The sequence below is a fragment of the Mobula birostris genome, chromosome 4 (assembly GCF_030028105.1).
Source record: "Mobula birostris isolate sMobBir1 chromosome 4, sMobBir1.hap1, whole genome shotgun sequence".
NCBI lineage: Eukaryota > Metazoa > Chordata > Chondrichthyes > Myliobatiformes > Myliobatidae > Mobula > Mobula birostris.
In genome coordinates this window covers 136,346,136-136,360,956 of record NC_092373.1, presented here as the reverse complement: position 1 = coordinate 136,360,956, position 14,821 = coordinate 136,346,136, and the positions used below count along the sequence as shown (strand labels likewise).

Below are 14,821 nucleotides of genomic sequence, written 5' to 3'. Positions count from 1 at the left end.
ATCATTTATGTTGCTAGTCACTGCCCTAAGAAGCTCCTGCAGCAATGGCAAGGAGTTATGATGATTGATCTCCAAAAACCAAAATCACAACCAAGTTCCTATGCACAAGGTACATAACTCCAAATATTTGATCATTTTCATAAACTTCCCATTAAGCAGCTTCACCACAGTTTCTTGATGCAACATTTGCTCAGTGGTGGTGCTACCAAATCCTTCTTGGTAAAGGACAACAAAGTTTGCCATCCAGATTATGTTCTGTGCCATTACTTATTTAGTACTTAATTCTAAGTGATGTTCAACATGAAGGAATATTGATTCAACAAATACTAAATCAGGAGGAAGATTTCTTACCTATCTTTGGTCTGACAGTTTTTATAAGATTTGACATTAACATTAAGGACACCAAGGACTATATACTGTACCACCTTCTCTGTTGGATCCATATTGGAATTGTAATGGAAAGTATAATTCCTTATGCTCAAATATGTTAGGCTGTTATTTGACTTGTCCCTGGGTCAGCACTCCTAATTTATACAACACCTCACAAAAGGTTGTGAGAAGGACTTTGCAAGGTCATTTGGACTTGAAATGACTTTGCAGCACTCGATTTTGGTCCCTACATTGGCACTGGGTGGGATGTCAGATTTTGTTATTTTTCTATAATGATACAACTGAATAGGTTTGAAGAACATTTCAGAGTTTGGTAAAACACAACGATCTTAATGTTCTATTAATGAATGGAACCCATAGCCAATGAGATAAACCAGCTTTTAGATAAGCACGCAAATGTAAGATGCTCAGTTATGGCAAATATATTTCCACCAGACAAAGTAATTAATAAAACAATTGAAGCAAATGGGAGAAATATAGCCACAGAAATACTGCAATTGGAAGAGGAGAAGGAGCATAAAAAGTTTGAGGGCCACTAAATCAAATTTAAGATAATTAAATGAAATAAATAAAACTATTTTTTTTACTCAGTTCACAATTATTACCATTGCCATTTCTATATATCCATGTTTAATTTGAATTTCTTGGTGGATGTATAAAGCATTGTGATCAAAGGAAAAAGGCAACACATATCAGCCAAAATTCTTACAATGAAGGAATCATAAAAAAACTCTTAACCTCATTCTGTATTACAACAACCCTATACCCACGTGCAGTCCATTGCTTAAAGTAGCAAGGCAAATTGGCACGAGGAAGTAGTTTAACACGAACAGTTGAATTGTCTCTTTTTACCTTTGTCTATCAGCCCAAGGTCCATAGTTGAAATCTGTTCCTTTACCACAAACAATGTCAAGTCCCCAACAGGGTGGCAAGTCTTCTAATTTTGTACTTTCATTATCAGGACTTTCTTCAGCATTTTCATCTGTTTCTTCAGGTACAATACCTACAGAACAAAATCAAAACTATAAATGTGCATTTAAACAGAAGACAACAAGCAGAGGTAAAGTCCAGTGAAGCATTACAAGTAGAACTTAGGAATAAGTGAATGATATTTTGGTGGAAATGTACTAATAAGCCCCTCATTAGTAAGTGGGAATTAGAGGAACAAATATGTAGACAGATGTAGGAATAATAAAGTTGTACTGATAAAGATTTTAACTTCCCTAATATTGAATGGGAGTGCTATCATGCTAAGGGATGAGACGAGGCAGAAAAAGTGCTCAGAAAGGCTTTACCTAGCAATATGTGAATGGCCCTACGATAGAGGGAGCAATATTTTACCTCCCTCGGAAAATAAGCTGAACAAGTGGCTGAAGTGTCAGCAGAGGAGCACTTTGGGACCAGTAAATACATTCTAGCAGTTAAGGCAGTTATGGAAAAAGATATGGTTGATCCACAAGTTGAAGTCCTAAATTCTGATTTTGATGGATATCGACAAGATCTTGCTAAGATTGATTCAGAAAGTTTGTTAGCAGATACATGGACACCCGGCAAGTGGGAGGCATTTAAAAGTAAGATAAGGAGTTCAAAGCCAACATGTGCCCATCATACTGAAGGACAAGGCTGGCAGGATTAGGGAACCCTGGCTGATAAGGGATATTGAAGCTCTGGTCAGGAAAATCGTAGATGCTGGGATCAAACAGATCTATTTGAGTAGAAGGGATATAGGAGTACACTGAAAAAGAAAATCATGAGGGCAAAACAGGGACATAAAACATTAAATACTTTGGCCTCATAAGAAACTTAAATTTCTGAAATGAATAGTTAAAATTCCTATCTGTGAAAACATTGTGGCAACAAAAGCAGCATAAAATGGAGTTACGAGCATCTCACACTCAGATGGTAAACCAAAGGACAAAATTTTAACAATTATAACATGCAAAATTAAGTTGTATTCCCAAATGCTCTTGATAATAAGAAAACAAATTGAAGTAAACATGGCGTGTAAAGTAGTGAAGCACCAGTTATTTTCTAACTCATTTTTATATAGTCATTAGGAAATCTCACATCACCATGATGACTACATCTGTAAGAAGTGCACACAGATGCAGCTCTTGGCAGGCCAGCTCAAGGAATTAGATCTGACTGTACCTAGGACTATCCATTAGGCTGAGAACAACACAGATGAGACTGACTATTACTGAGGTAGTCACACATTAGGTACAGGATTCAGATAGATCCAGGAAAAGTAAGGGGAATAGGCAGTCAATGCAGCCAGTGGTGATTCCCCTCACTATCTGGTAGACCTCCTTGGATACTGTTGAAGTTGTATTGATGTACTTTCAGTGCCCAGCAGCAGTAGTTGGGTCTCTGGCACTGAGATTGACTCTGAGACTCAGAGGAGAAAAGTGCTTCAGGCAGGGTGATACCAACAGGAGACTCATTAATGAGGGGGAGAGATAGGAGATTCAGAGTAAAGGAGATGTCAGGATGGTGTGTTGCTTTCTGGGTGCCAAGGTCAATGATACCTCAGCAGGTGAAGAAAATTCTTGGGGGGGGGGGAGAGAAAGGAAGAGTTAACAGCCAGAGGTCATTGTACATTGGCACAAACAACATACAGAACAAGGAATAAGGACCTGCAGAATAAGTGTAGGGAGTTAGGTAGGAAGTTAAGAGGCAGGACTCCCAGAATCGTGAACTCCAGATTACTCCCAGCACTACATACCAGCAAGGACAGAATTGGAATGATAGGCCAAATGAACTTGTCACTGAGAAACTGGTGCAGTAGGCAGAGATCTAAATTCTTGGATCACTGGGATCACTTCTGGAATTGAGGCAATCTGTACAAGAGAGACAGCCTGTATTTGAATCACAGAGCGACTAATATCATTGCAGGGAAATTTACTAATATTAGCAAAGAGGTGGGACTCTGTGCAGGAGCAAGTTATGCAATAAAGTAGTAGCCAGTGAGAGCAAGTCTAGCAATCAAGACAACCAGGGACAATTCAAAGGAAGAATATTCAGCTAAACTGCATTTATTTCAATGCTCAAGGTTTAACAGGTATGGCAAGTGAACAGACTGGACTGTTGTAGCCATAACAGAAACATGGCTGAGAGAAGGCTAGGACTGACAGCTCAATATTCCAGGGTACAGATGCTATAGGTATGAGATATACAGGTAAGCAAGGAGGGCATGTAGCCTTTTTGATTGTGTGTGGGGTGGGGGGGCATAATAGCAGTACTCAGAGATGGCATTCTTGGGGATCGTCCAGTGAGGCCACATGGGCAAATCTCAGAAACAAAAGGGAGAGACACTCTCGTAGGGCTGGATTATAACCCACCCCTTCACACCAAATAGTCAGTGCGAACTTGAGTAGCAGCTGTGTAGAGAAATTGCTCAGAGTTGTAAGAACAATAGGGTTGTATTAGTGGAAAATATTGATTTACTAGGTATTTACTGAACCACCCAGAGTGCAAAGGGTCTGGACTTGGTGGAATTTGGAGTCAATATATAGAGGACTCTACATGGAAGGGAGCAATACTGTATCTCCTCTTCGGGAATGAGGCATGGCAAGTGTTGTTTTGTTATTTCAAAGTATTAAACTAATTCAAAGGCAGATGCCGGGAGTCCGGGAACACAGGTGTAACTTTGTCTTTACCTCAAGCAAGGTGCCCATGTATCACTTGATGGTGTGATGACCTATGCTAGATTACTCATATTATTGAAACTTCAAATACACCACACTCCTCCCTGCTTAGCTATAAACTCCAACTCGATAGAAAATGCATCTCAACTATCTACACAAACATCTCTATAATACAACAACTATATACCAACATCCACAGCATAGTAAATTTTAAATTGTCCCATTCAGGCCTAAAGATTTCATCGCTATGAAGGATTTCTCATTCTTGAGAGACAATGTCTTCCCTGACAAGGGCCATCACAATGCTTGAGGCCGTGAATAATATCAGGTACTGGGGCCTCCTCCATGGTGGCTGCAGGAGCTGACTAAGATTGCAGGAACTGGTTCTGACAGCTCTGGACACCTTTCTTCTCCTTTTCTTTCTTTGGATCTACTTCAATCCCTTTCTTTTTCTTTCTCACCATTCTTTTTTCTCCATCTCCTCCCTCCTTTTTCTTCTTCTAGCTTGTGCATCTTGATCTTGAGAAGGTCCATTTAGTTCACTGGAGTATTCTCCTATTAATCCTTGCATTGCTCCCTTTACAATCTGAGTTTACCTTTTTGTTTCCTCATCCACAACATCATCTGATGAATCCTTTGTTTTTGTATCTCCATTGACCACTTTCTTCTTGGCCTTTCATTCATCCAGCTGGGACTAAAATCATTACAGGGAAATTTACTAGCATTACACAGGAGTATTTAAACTAGACTGACAAAGAGGCGGGACTCTATGCAGGAGCAAGGCATACAATAAAGTATTAGCCAGTGAGAGCAAGTCTACCAATCAAGACAACCAGGGACACTGTAAAGGAAGAATATTCAGTTAAACTGCATTTATTTCAATGCTCAAGGTTTAACAGGTGAGGCAAGTGAATAGACTGGACTGTTGTAGCCATAACAGAAACACGGCTGAGAGAAGGGTAGAACTGACAGCTGAATATTCCAGGGTACAGATGCTACAGCTATGAGAGATACAGGTAAGCAAAGAGGGCATGTAGCCTTTTTGATGGGGTGGGGGGTGCATAATAGCAGCACTTGGCATTCTTGCGATTCATCCAGTAAGGCCAGTCTCTGCACCTACTTTTACAAGCAGCTTTTTGTCTCCCACTTGAAGTTCATGCAATAATTAATGCACAAGGAATAGATTCGGGTTTTTTTAATCCTCACAAAAGCCGAATGCTTGCAACTTTCCTGAAGCTCATTATCAGAAGTTTTCTCAGATAAGTTGCCTACAAAAACTGTTGTAGTCAGACCAGTTTTCATCACTTTCACACTTCCTCTGATCCAATATGCTTTCCAACTAGAGGCACAGAGGTTGGCACTGATGTCTGTTTATCCTCTGTTGGACAATGATTCATGGTGTTTAGCATGGGGATAGCTGTGGCATCATCCAAAATCTTTCTTAATTTGCTTTCATATGGTTTCAATGTAAGGCATGCAGCATGCAAACTGTGGATTGAAATCCAATCAATCCAATCAAATTGTAATTGTCTCAGTCACTCACGTCCCCATAATGTTGGTCCTCCTGTTTTTATCACGTACAAGCTTAACGTAGATTGTTGGTTGTTATATTTCAGTGTCACGAACGTCATTCCCACAGGAGTTATCTTTTCTCCAGTATAAGTTCTCAGTTGGATTTCTGTAAGCTTCAATTTAGTATCTTTGAAATGCCGTACAAACTCATTTTGTGGAATGACTGAAACAGCTGAACTAATGTCCAATTCCATTTCAATTAATCTGCCATTCACTTCTGGTGTGAGCCATATTGCTTGTCTCCTGTTAGCTTCCAAAGTGTAGATCTCAAGATTATCCAGTCCTGTTTCACTCTCATGATCGTCAGATTTTTCATCAATAGCATGCAGATTCGTGCTCATTTTGAAACTGCAACTTCACTTTTCAGTTTTTTCTCTTCCAAGCTGTTCATTTAATTCTGTCTGCCTGACATGCTCTTTGTACGTGTCCAAGTTTGTCACACTTTCTGCAAGTATCACCTTTAAATCTGCATGGAGTCCCCGCCACAATGGTAACACAATTTGTTTGGCCAGGCTGCTTTCTGTTTAGATTATGCAGTTTTGCTCATGGTCACTTTCATTCCAGACAGCAACCCAACTGTGTCTGCCTGCAGTTTCTATTGAAACAACAATTTCCACTGTTCGTTTGAATGTAAGCTGTGCTGAAGCCATTTTTGAATGCATTCTTTTAAGATTCCCAAAAAACTGAATGATATCTCAGTGTATCATTAAGCCCATTACCGAACTGACAATGCTCAATCTCCAATTCAGCCACGTATATTGAAATGGACTCACCTTCTTTCTGATTCTGCTTATGAAACCTAAAGCATTCTGCAATTAACAATGGCTTGGGTTCTAAGTGTTCCTGCATCACTTTTACAATAGTAGCAAAGCTCATTTCTAATGGTTTGGTTGGAGCAGTCAAACTTCAAAGCAAACTGTATGCCTTTAAACCTAATGCACTTAGCAAAATTGGCACTTGCTTCTCATTGGCTATTTGATTTGCTTCAAATAGCGATCCAATAGCTCAGTGTACATGAGCCAATTATCTGCTGTGTAATCAAACTTGTCAATCTTTCAATCTTTACATAATTATTTGAATAATTAATATTTCATGATTAATTATTTAAATCAAGAGTACTTGAACAATATACACACAAGATTACTCAAATATTATTGAAACCTTAAATACACACCAACAAGTAACTGAAGTGACAGTCAAGGAGCACTTTGGCTTTAATTCCTTCAGTTTTAAGACAGTATTGGAAAAGGATAGGACAGGTGCACGGGTTAGGGTGCTAAACTGGAGCAGGGATAATTTAATGGTAATGGGATGTAGCAAAAGTCGAATGAGTGAGCCTGTTTTAAAGGAAAGGAATAGAAGAGCAAGTGGGAAGCTTTTAAGAGTGTGCTTGCAAGTCTCTAGGAGCAATTGTTAGGATGAAAGGAAAAATCTTGCAAGTTTAAGGAATCTTGTCTGATGGGAGAAATTGAGGCTCCAGTCAAGAAGGAGGAAGCATACACTGCTTTAGGGTGTCAGAATCGAGTGAATTTTTGATAATTATAAAAAGAATATTATGGGGCACCATGGTAGCGGAGCAGATAGCACAATGCAATTACAGCTCAAGGCATTGGTGTTCGGAGTTCAAATCCGGTGTCCTTTGTAAGAAAGCCTGTACATCCTTCCCATGAAGCACATGAATCTCCTCTGGCACTCCTGTTTCCTCTCACAGTCCAAAGGTGTACCAGTTACTTTATTCATATATTACAACCAAAAGGTTGTAAAGCTATATTAATAGGATGGCTAGGGAGAGAAAAGGTCCCTTCAGAGATCTGCAAGGACATCTACATCTTGAACCAAAGGAGATGTTTAACAATATTTCTCCTCTGTGTTTAGTGCAGATAAAATTGTGGTTGCTCAGAAAATAAGGGAAAGAACCTGGCAGAACACTGAAAACCAGTTGTCCACCTGGTCTTTAGTAAGGCCTTTGTCAAGGTCCCACTTGGTAGGCTGGTTTGAAAAGTCAGACCCTGTGGAATTCAGGGAGAACTAATTAGGTGGATTCAACATTGGCTTAGAGGGAGGAAGCAGAGGGTGGTGGTTGAAGGTTGTTTCTCGGAATAGATACTCGTGACTAGTTGTGTACCACAGGGTACAGTGTTAGTACCCTTGCTATTTGTTATTTTTATAAATGATTTAGATGTTTATACACAAGACTTGATCAGGGATAATCAATAATTAGCAGATAATATGAAATTAGGAGGTGCTGTTGATAATGAAGAAGGTTATCATAGATTACAAAGGGAACTTGATCAGTTAGTGAAGTAGGCCAAGGAGTGGCAAATAAATGTGGGATGGGGGGTGGGGAATAAGATGTTTTTTGGAAAGTCAAACCAGTATACGTCTTGTATTGTGAATGGCAGGGTACTAGGGAGTGTAATGGATCAGTGGGACGATGGAGTACAAGCGCACAGTTTGTTGAAAATGGTATCACTGGTAGACAGGGTGGAGAGAAAAGGAATTTAGCATTCTGCCATGCATCAGTCAAGGCATTGGGTATAGGAAGTCGGGCATTGTATTGCAGTTGTACATGTCACTGGTGAAGCTGCACTTGAAGTACAGTGTGCAGTTTTGGTCACCCTGTTATAGGAAAGATGTGGGAGAATGAGAGGAAACCTTATAGAAATATTTAAAATTATGAAAGGCAGAGATAAGGTGAAGGATAACAATCGTTTCCCCAGAGTAAGGGGAGACCAAACTTGAAGGCATAGATTTAGGGTGAGAGGAGAAAGACTTAAAAGGGACCTGAGGGACAACTTGTTCATGCAGACACTTGTGGAACAAGCTGCCAGAAGCAGTAATTGAGACAGGTACAATAGTGTCATTTGAGAAGCATTTAGATAGTTACATGGGAGGTACAGGACTCAGAAGGCAAAGAACAAAACAGAGGAAAATGGGAACCGGGTGGGGACCTTGGTAGGCATGGACCGAAGAGCCTACATCTGTGCTGTATTGCTCCATGACTATAATTTTACAAAAGTATTTCATTTCCATTAGAGTCCAAACATGGTAGTGAAGGTAAAGAAGTACGGTAGAGAAGGGAAAAATGGAGAAATCAAATATATAATAAGCTTCCAACCTCAACCAATCTAAATGGAACCCTTTGAAATTCAACAGAATTTGAGTGGTACAATTGACAGGTATTATAGCTGCTGCCTCACACCACCAGAGACCAGGGTTCAATTGCAAACTCCACACAGGTTCTAAGGCCTGGTAGTAAAATAAATAGCAAGCTGGTTACAAAGCAATACTGAAAATAAGGCTTAGAGATATTTACCTCACTAACAAAAGATAGGCAGGGTTTTCTACGAAAGCTACTGTTAGAACCACATTGTTTACAAGTTCAGAAGCATTTGAAAATTCACTGGACAGATAGCATAAAGAGGAACTGAGATAACACTTCAGATCGATGACTCTTAAGGCCTGAGATGTGTTCTGAAACATTAACTCAATTTTTCTCTCCAAAGATGCTGTCTAACCAAATGAGCAGATCTAGTAAGTGCTGTTCTTTATTTCAGATTTTCAGCACCAGCAGTACTGGTGCTTTGGGATTTTATTAGTTTTGATTTGGGAGTGAAGAATGTAGTTTCAAAAGTTGCAGAAAACTTAATAAACATGCTATCATTAAAACAGTAAGAATTTCAATTTAACATAAGTGATACAACATACAGAGAAGTGGAAAAGGTAAATCACATACTCTGTTTAAAACAAGTCTTTAAAAGTGGTGAATGGAAAAAACTCTGAGGTACAGGCTTGCAAATTATTAAAACTACCAATCTAGGTTTTATTTAAAGACCATTAAGAAAAGCAAACAAAACATTTGGATTAATTTTTGGAGGAATATAATTATAAAGCAGAGATGTTATATTAAATGTACAGAAGTGTTTTCAGTTTCTTGACAGTACTGCCCACAATTCAGGTCTCCATTGACAAAAGGCATACAGGGGTGCAGAAAGTGCAAAATAAGGGTGAGAAAATTGGTACCATTCCCTTGAAGGATAAGGCTGAGATACAGCCTGTAAGAAGTATTTAAAATATCTTTGATGTTTGACAGAAATGGTTAGCATTTATTTCTTGCAGGTGATTCTAAACCTAGATGCCATTAATATACAAGAATAGCACCAATAAATTCAATCAGGAATTTTGGGGATTTGAGCTTCGAAACTTGTGTTTGCGTGATTTGAGTTTGGAACTTGATAGTGGGAAAAGTCTTCAGCAACAGAAACAGCTGCAAAAATTGAATAAAAATGTTTCTCATTTTCTTTATCAAATTGCCTCAATTCCAGGCAACAACAATGGATAAAACTAAATTAAACTAAAATGATATACAAGTGTTGCATTTTAAACAGACCTGGTTCATCCATGTAGTAATAGATATCAACATCATTTGACTGCATTACTACAAAGCCCTCTCCCATCAACCGGGGTGGCCTAGAGAGAAAGAAAATGGAATTAAACTCCAAATTACATCAATCATATTTCACATTTTAATAGGAAAAATATCATAGACTACATCCTATGAATCACAAGCAATTAGTCCAACTCCATATTCCTCACTCCACCTGGGTCCAAACATACAAACTCAGAGGATGAAAGTTTCATCGCCATGACCAGTAAATGATTAACAATAAAATCATTCAATTACACAAGCCAAAAATAACTAAATTTAAATCTCATCAAGGGAATAACTATGAATTATTCCAGAAAATACTGTATATTAATGCAGCGAATTTTACAGGTTAGCAATTTAACATACTCGCTTGGGTGAAAACGATGTTTTAATTTGAGTTTGACTCAGAGCACTAAAAATATTCCACGCTAGCATTGAATATACGCTTCTGTGCGTGGATGTAAAGTACCACCATATTGGGGGGGGGGAGGGGGGGGTTGAAATAATAAAATTTCACAATGAATTTCAATTGTTTTCACACAAATATGCATTATAAAATTGATGAATTTAAATAAACTAATTTGTTAAATCACTATCATTACCATTCTGGATATTCAGAATCATTATCTAATTTTCTAAATTTAACATGAACTGCAGAGTCCAAACACAAATGGCGTTGATTAAACCTTGCACAAGACCCAAGACTCTGGCAACATCCTCCAAGCAGGATCAAACAAGAGGGAGAGAGAGAGAAAGACCAATCAAACTAAGGCACCTTCCCCTGGGAGCAGCGAGCGAGACGGAGAGAGAGACCAATCAAACACAGCCAGACTGTGCTTAATACCTGCTGAGCCTTCTGCACTCATCCTCATTCATTTCAATCTTGCTCGACACTTTAATCAGCAACATCGGCAAGAAATGGAGTCAATCATGGGCTTGTACCCCCTCTTGAGGCTTCTTGGCCTCCAGGTCACACACTCCGCTCAAAACATCACCGAACTCCCTTAGAGCCAGCAAAGTGCCAAATTGCTCAACTGTCCCAAAAACACACCAAAATGTGTTCCAATAGTAGAAGAATCATACTTGAAAGAAGTAGTAGCTAGTAAAAGTAAAAGTAGTAGTTTTGTGAACTGTCTGAAGGACATTGCCTTTGGTCGCATTGTTTGATGGTGCCATCTTTTTTAGAGGGATAGGTACCAAATTGAGGGTTCCATCGTCAGCATGGACAAGTTGGGCCAAAGTACCCATTTCCATGCTGTATTGCTCTATGGTAGAATTTTGAGAAATTAGAGGATTTAAAACAAGCATCAATATACATTCTAGCTAAGAGACTCAAAGCAGATGTAAAACTGATTATATTCTGATGCAAACTAAGCAAATTACACTTCAGAGCATAAATCTACAGATTTATAAGGTGCTTCAGGCTTATTTAATTATAATAGCACAGGGAGGCCACTTAGTCCATCCAGTTTATGCCTGTTCCTAGTAAAGCAATTCCAACAGTCCCATTCTTCCTCTAACTTAGACTCTCTCACATCAGCCAAACAATTCTCTTTGATTCTTCTACCACTTACATTTAGGTGGGTTTTCAACTTGAAAGCTCAGTCATAATCCAATGGATGAAAACCTTGCCTAAAAAGTAATTTACAGTAACCAATCTATCTGCCTAGCTTTGGGAATGAGATTATGATCACCCAGATGAAATGCATAGTCATGCATGTTTAAGTACACTGACAGTACCCAAGATCAGAAACAAATGCAGATATCTGAAATGGTGTGGCTATCAGCAACAACTATTGTGCCACCATGCTGTATATCCTGTAGAACATTCAATATATGTACAGTATTGATGTCTATATAGAATGCATATTTAATGAATACCTTAAGGAACTAAAAATATTGTTACAAACATTCACCAGTACAGTACAATTTAGTATTTATTATTACAAAATATAAGTACATACTCATCATTTTGCAGGCAAACGTATCTTGGACTAGGAACAAGCATAACCCTAACATTTTCCAATTTTCCTTTCACGATGTGCATAAATTGGTCAAGATGACTAGAAGGTAGTTTTGTAGTATAAGTCAGGAAAGCATCATCAAAATTTATGCAGAGCGTCTGAGGTAAAAAACGGTTTCCAAATGCCAGACGACCCTAATAAAAAAAATTATTAGTATAACTGAACTAATCATCTGTTTTCATAGCAGCACACCCAAATACATGTCCTAAGTTTATCAAAGAAAACTAAGCTGCAAACTCTCAAGAATAATAAGATTTAACATTTTTATTCATATATAATGTTAAAAATGATAGAATGAGTTAAAAGTTAGATAACTTCTATAAGTATTTGTACTGCGGTTTCCCCATTCATGTACAATTATAATCCACAATTGGCCTCTAAGTCAGTAATTCTACAACTTGTGCAACATATAGCTGGAGAAACCGCAAGGGAGGATAAGATTCAAGATTATAGGACATTGGGCTCAGTTCTGGAGTACGAAGTACAAAAATTCATCCCATTTCTGTGCAGGCACTAACTACCCTTTTAGGGATGTTACCCAGAGTAGAACAATAAACATCAGGGTGAAATTAAGAAAAAGTACAGAGAGGACTAAGGTGAAGCAGCATTAAGATACTGGGTAGTTTAGAAAAAGGATGGCTAAAACAGGGGCAAGTCTGAGACATTCTGCCTATGCACAATATGTAAAATTAGGTTAATAAGTAAGAGCAAGGATTTCTTCCAAAAACAAAAGAACAATTGGGGGTTAATATATCTGCTATAAGTAAGAAAATAGCAGATGTGACAGTACTGATCAAATAAAGTATTCCATCACAGGAAAATAACAGTATATTTGAGGTATCAAAAATTAAGTGTAGTATTATCCAGCAGACACGTGGAAAAGACCAAAAATTTAAAAGCAAATTTAAGACACCATCACACAAAGTATGATACTTTGTTACTCGAAATGGCACTAGGAATTCTTGTAAATGAAATTACAAGAGTATACTCACTGTATTAACATCAACTTTAATCACTGGGATGAGTGATCGCCAGGATGATGAAGGATCTTGTGTTTCAGTTGTAATGCTGTGAAAATAGTTGTAAGGTATATAAATTTCCATAGTCTACTCAAAAGAAAACACGAAAGGAGTCACGGAGATGGTTGCACAGCACAGAATCAGGCTGTTTAGCCCACCCCATCCATGCCAAACTTCTTGCCCATCTGCATTAATCTTATTTGTCAGAACTAATCCTTCAATACCTATCTAAATGTCTTTTTATCCACCAGCTCCTCTCCTGACGAATTCCATTTTAAGGCACGACATCCAAGATGGTTGCGGGGGGGGGGGGGGTTGCTGATGGATGGGTGTTTTGCAGGTATCCTGGTTGTTTGTGAAATACATTAATAACTTGAGTGCAAATGTAGCAAATATGTTCAGTTTGCAAACAATCTGAGAATTGGAGGCGTGTGGATAGTGAGGAAATGCACGCAAGGCTACAAAAAGATATTGATCGGATGGCAAGTTAGGCATAGTACTGGCAGATGTAATTTAGTTCCAACAAATGCAATATGATGCATTCTGAGAGTCAGACACAGAATATAGAACAGTAAAGAATATTGATGAAGAGAGGAATGCTGGAGTTCAAGCCCATAGTTCCCTGAAAGTGGCAACATCACTAGATAGGACTGTTGAAGGAGGCATATGGTGTACTTGCTGTTGAGACATTAAGTTGCAAGTTTACAAACTACAATCAGGACACCTTTGGAGCTTTATAAACAGTACAGAAAAGACTGATATGATGATGCTGGAGCAAGTGCAGATTAGATTCACCAGGATGTTGCCTGGATTAGATATGGAGAAATTTGGATAGGTTGGGTTTATTTTTCCTGGAGCAAATTAGACTAGGAAGTGACTTGATAGAGGTATATTAAATTATAAGAGTGATACATGATAGATGTTCAGAATCCTTTTACTAGTGTAAGGGTAGCAAAGTCAAGAGAGCAAACACGAGGAAATCTGCAGATGCTGGAATTTCAAGCAACACACATAAAAGATGCTGGTGAACGCAGCAGGCCAGGCAGCATCTCTAGGAAGAGGTACAGTCGACGTTTCGGGCCAAGACCCTTCGTCAGGACTAACTGAAAGAAGAGCTAGTGAGAGATTTGAAAGTGGGAGGGGGAGGAGGAGATCCAAAATGATAGGAGAAGACAGGAGGGGGAGGGATGGAGCCAAGAGCTGGACAGTTGATTGGCAAAAGAGATATGAGAGGATGATGGGACAGGAGGTCCAGGGAGAAAGAAAAGGGGTGGGGGGGAAGAAGCCCAGAGGATGGGCAAGGGATATAGTAAGAGGGATAGAGGGAGAAAGAGGAGAGAGAGAAAAAGAATGTGTGCATATAAATAAATAAATAACGGATGGGTACGAGGTGGAGGTGGGGCATTAGCGGAAGTTTGAGAAGTCAATGTTCATGCCATCAGGTTGGAGGCTATCCAGACGGAATATAAGGTGTTGTTCCTTCAACCTGAGTGTGGCTTCATCTTTACAGTAGAGGAGGCCGTGGATAGACATATCAGAATGGGAATGGGACGTGGAATTAAAATGTGAGGCCACTGGGAGATCCTGCTTTCTCTGGCAGACAGAGCATAGGTGTCCTGCGAAACAATCTCCCAGTCTGCGTCAGGTCTCGCCAATATATAGAAGGCCACATCGGGAGCACCGGACGCAGTATATCACCCCAGCCAACTCACAGGTGAAGTGTCGCCTTACCTGGAAGGA

At 39.1% G+C, this 14,821-nt stretch overlaps 1 protein-coding gene across 3 annotated transcripts in view; it reads right to left on the bottom strand.

The window, feature by feature from the left end:
• kiaa1109 (KIAA1109 ortholog) overlaps nucleotides 1-14,821 on the bottom strand; it is a 433,731-nt gene that overhangs the window by 373,218 nt on the left and 45,692 nt on the right. For all 3 annotated transcript variants that reach the window (XM_072256106.1, XM_072256108.1, XM_072256107.1), the window contains exons 8-11: nucleotides 13,055-13,130; nucleotides 12,003-12,196; nucleotides 10,000-10,079; nucleotides 1,243-1,393 (exon numbers count right to left, since the gene is read on the bottom strand). In XM_072256106.1, coding sequence (XP_072112207.1) covers nucleotides 1,243-1,393; nucleotides 10,000-10,079; nucleotides 12,003-12,196; nucleotides 13,055-13,130 — 501 coding nt within the window. The remainder of the gene's footprint in view (nucleotides 1-1,242; nucleotides 1,394-9,999; nucleotides 10,080-12,002; nucleotides 12,197-13,054; nucleotides 13,131-14,821) is intronic.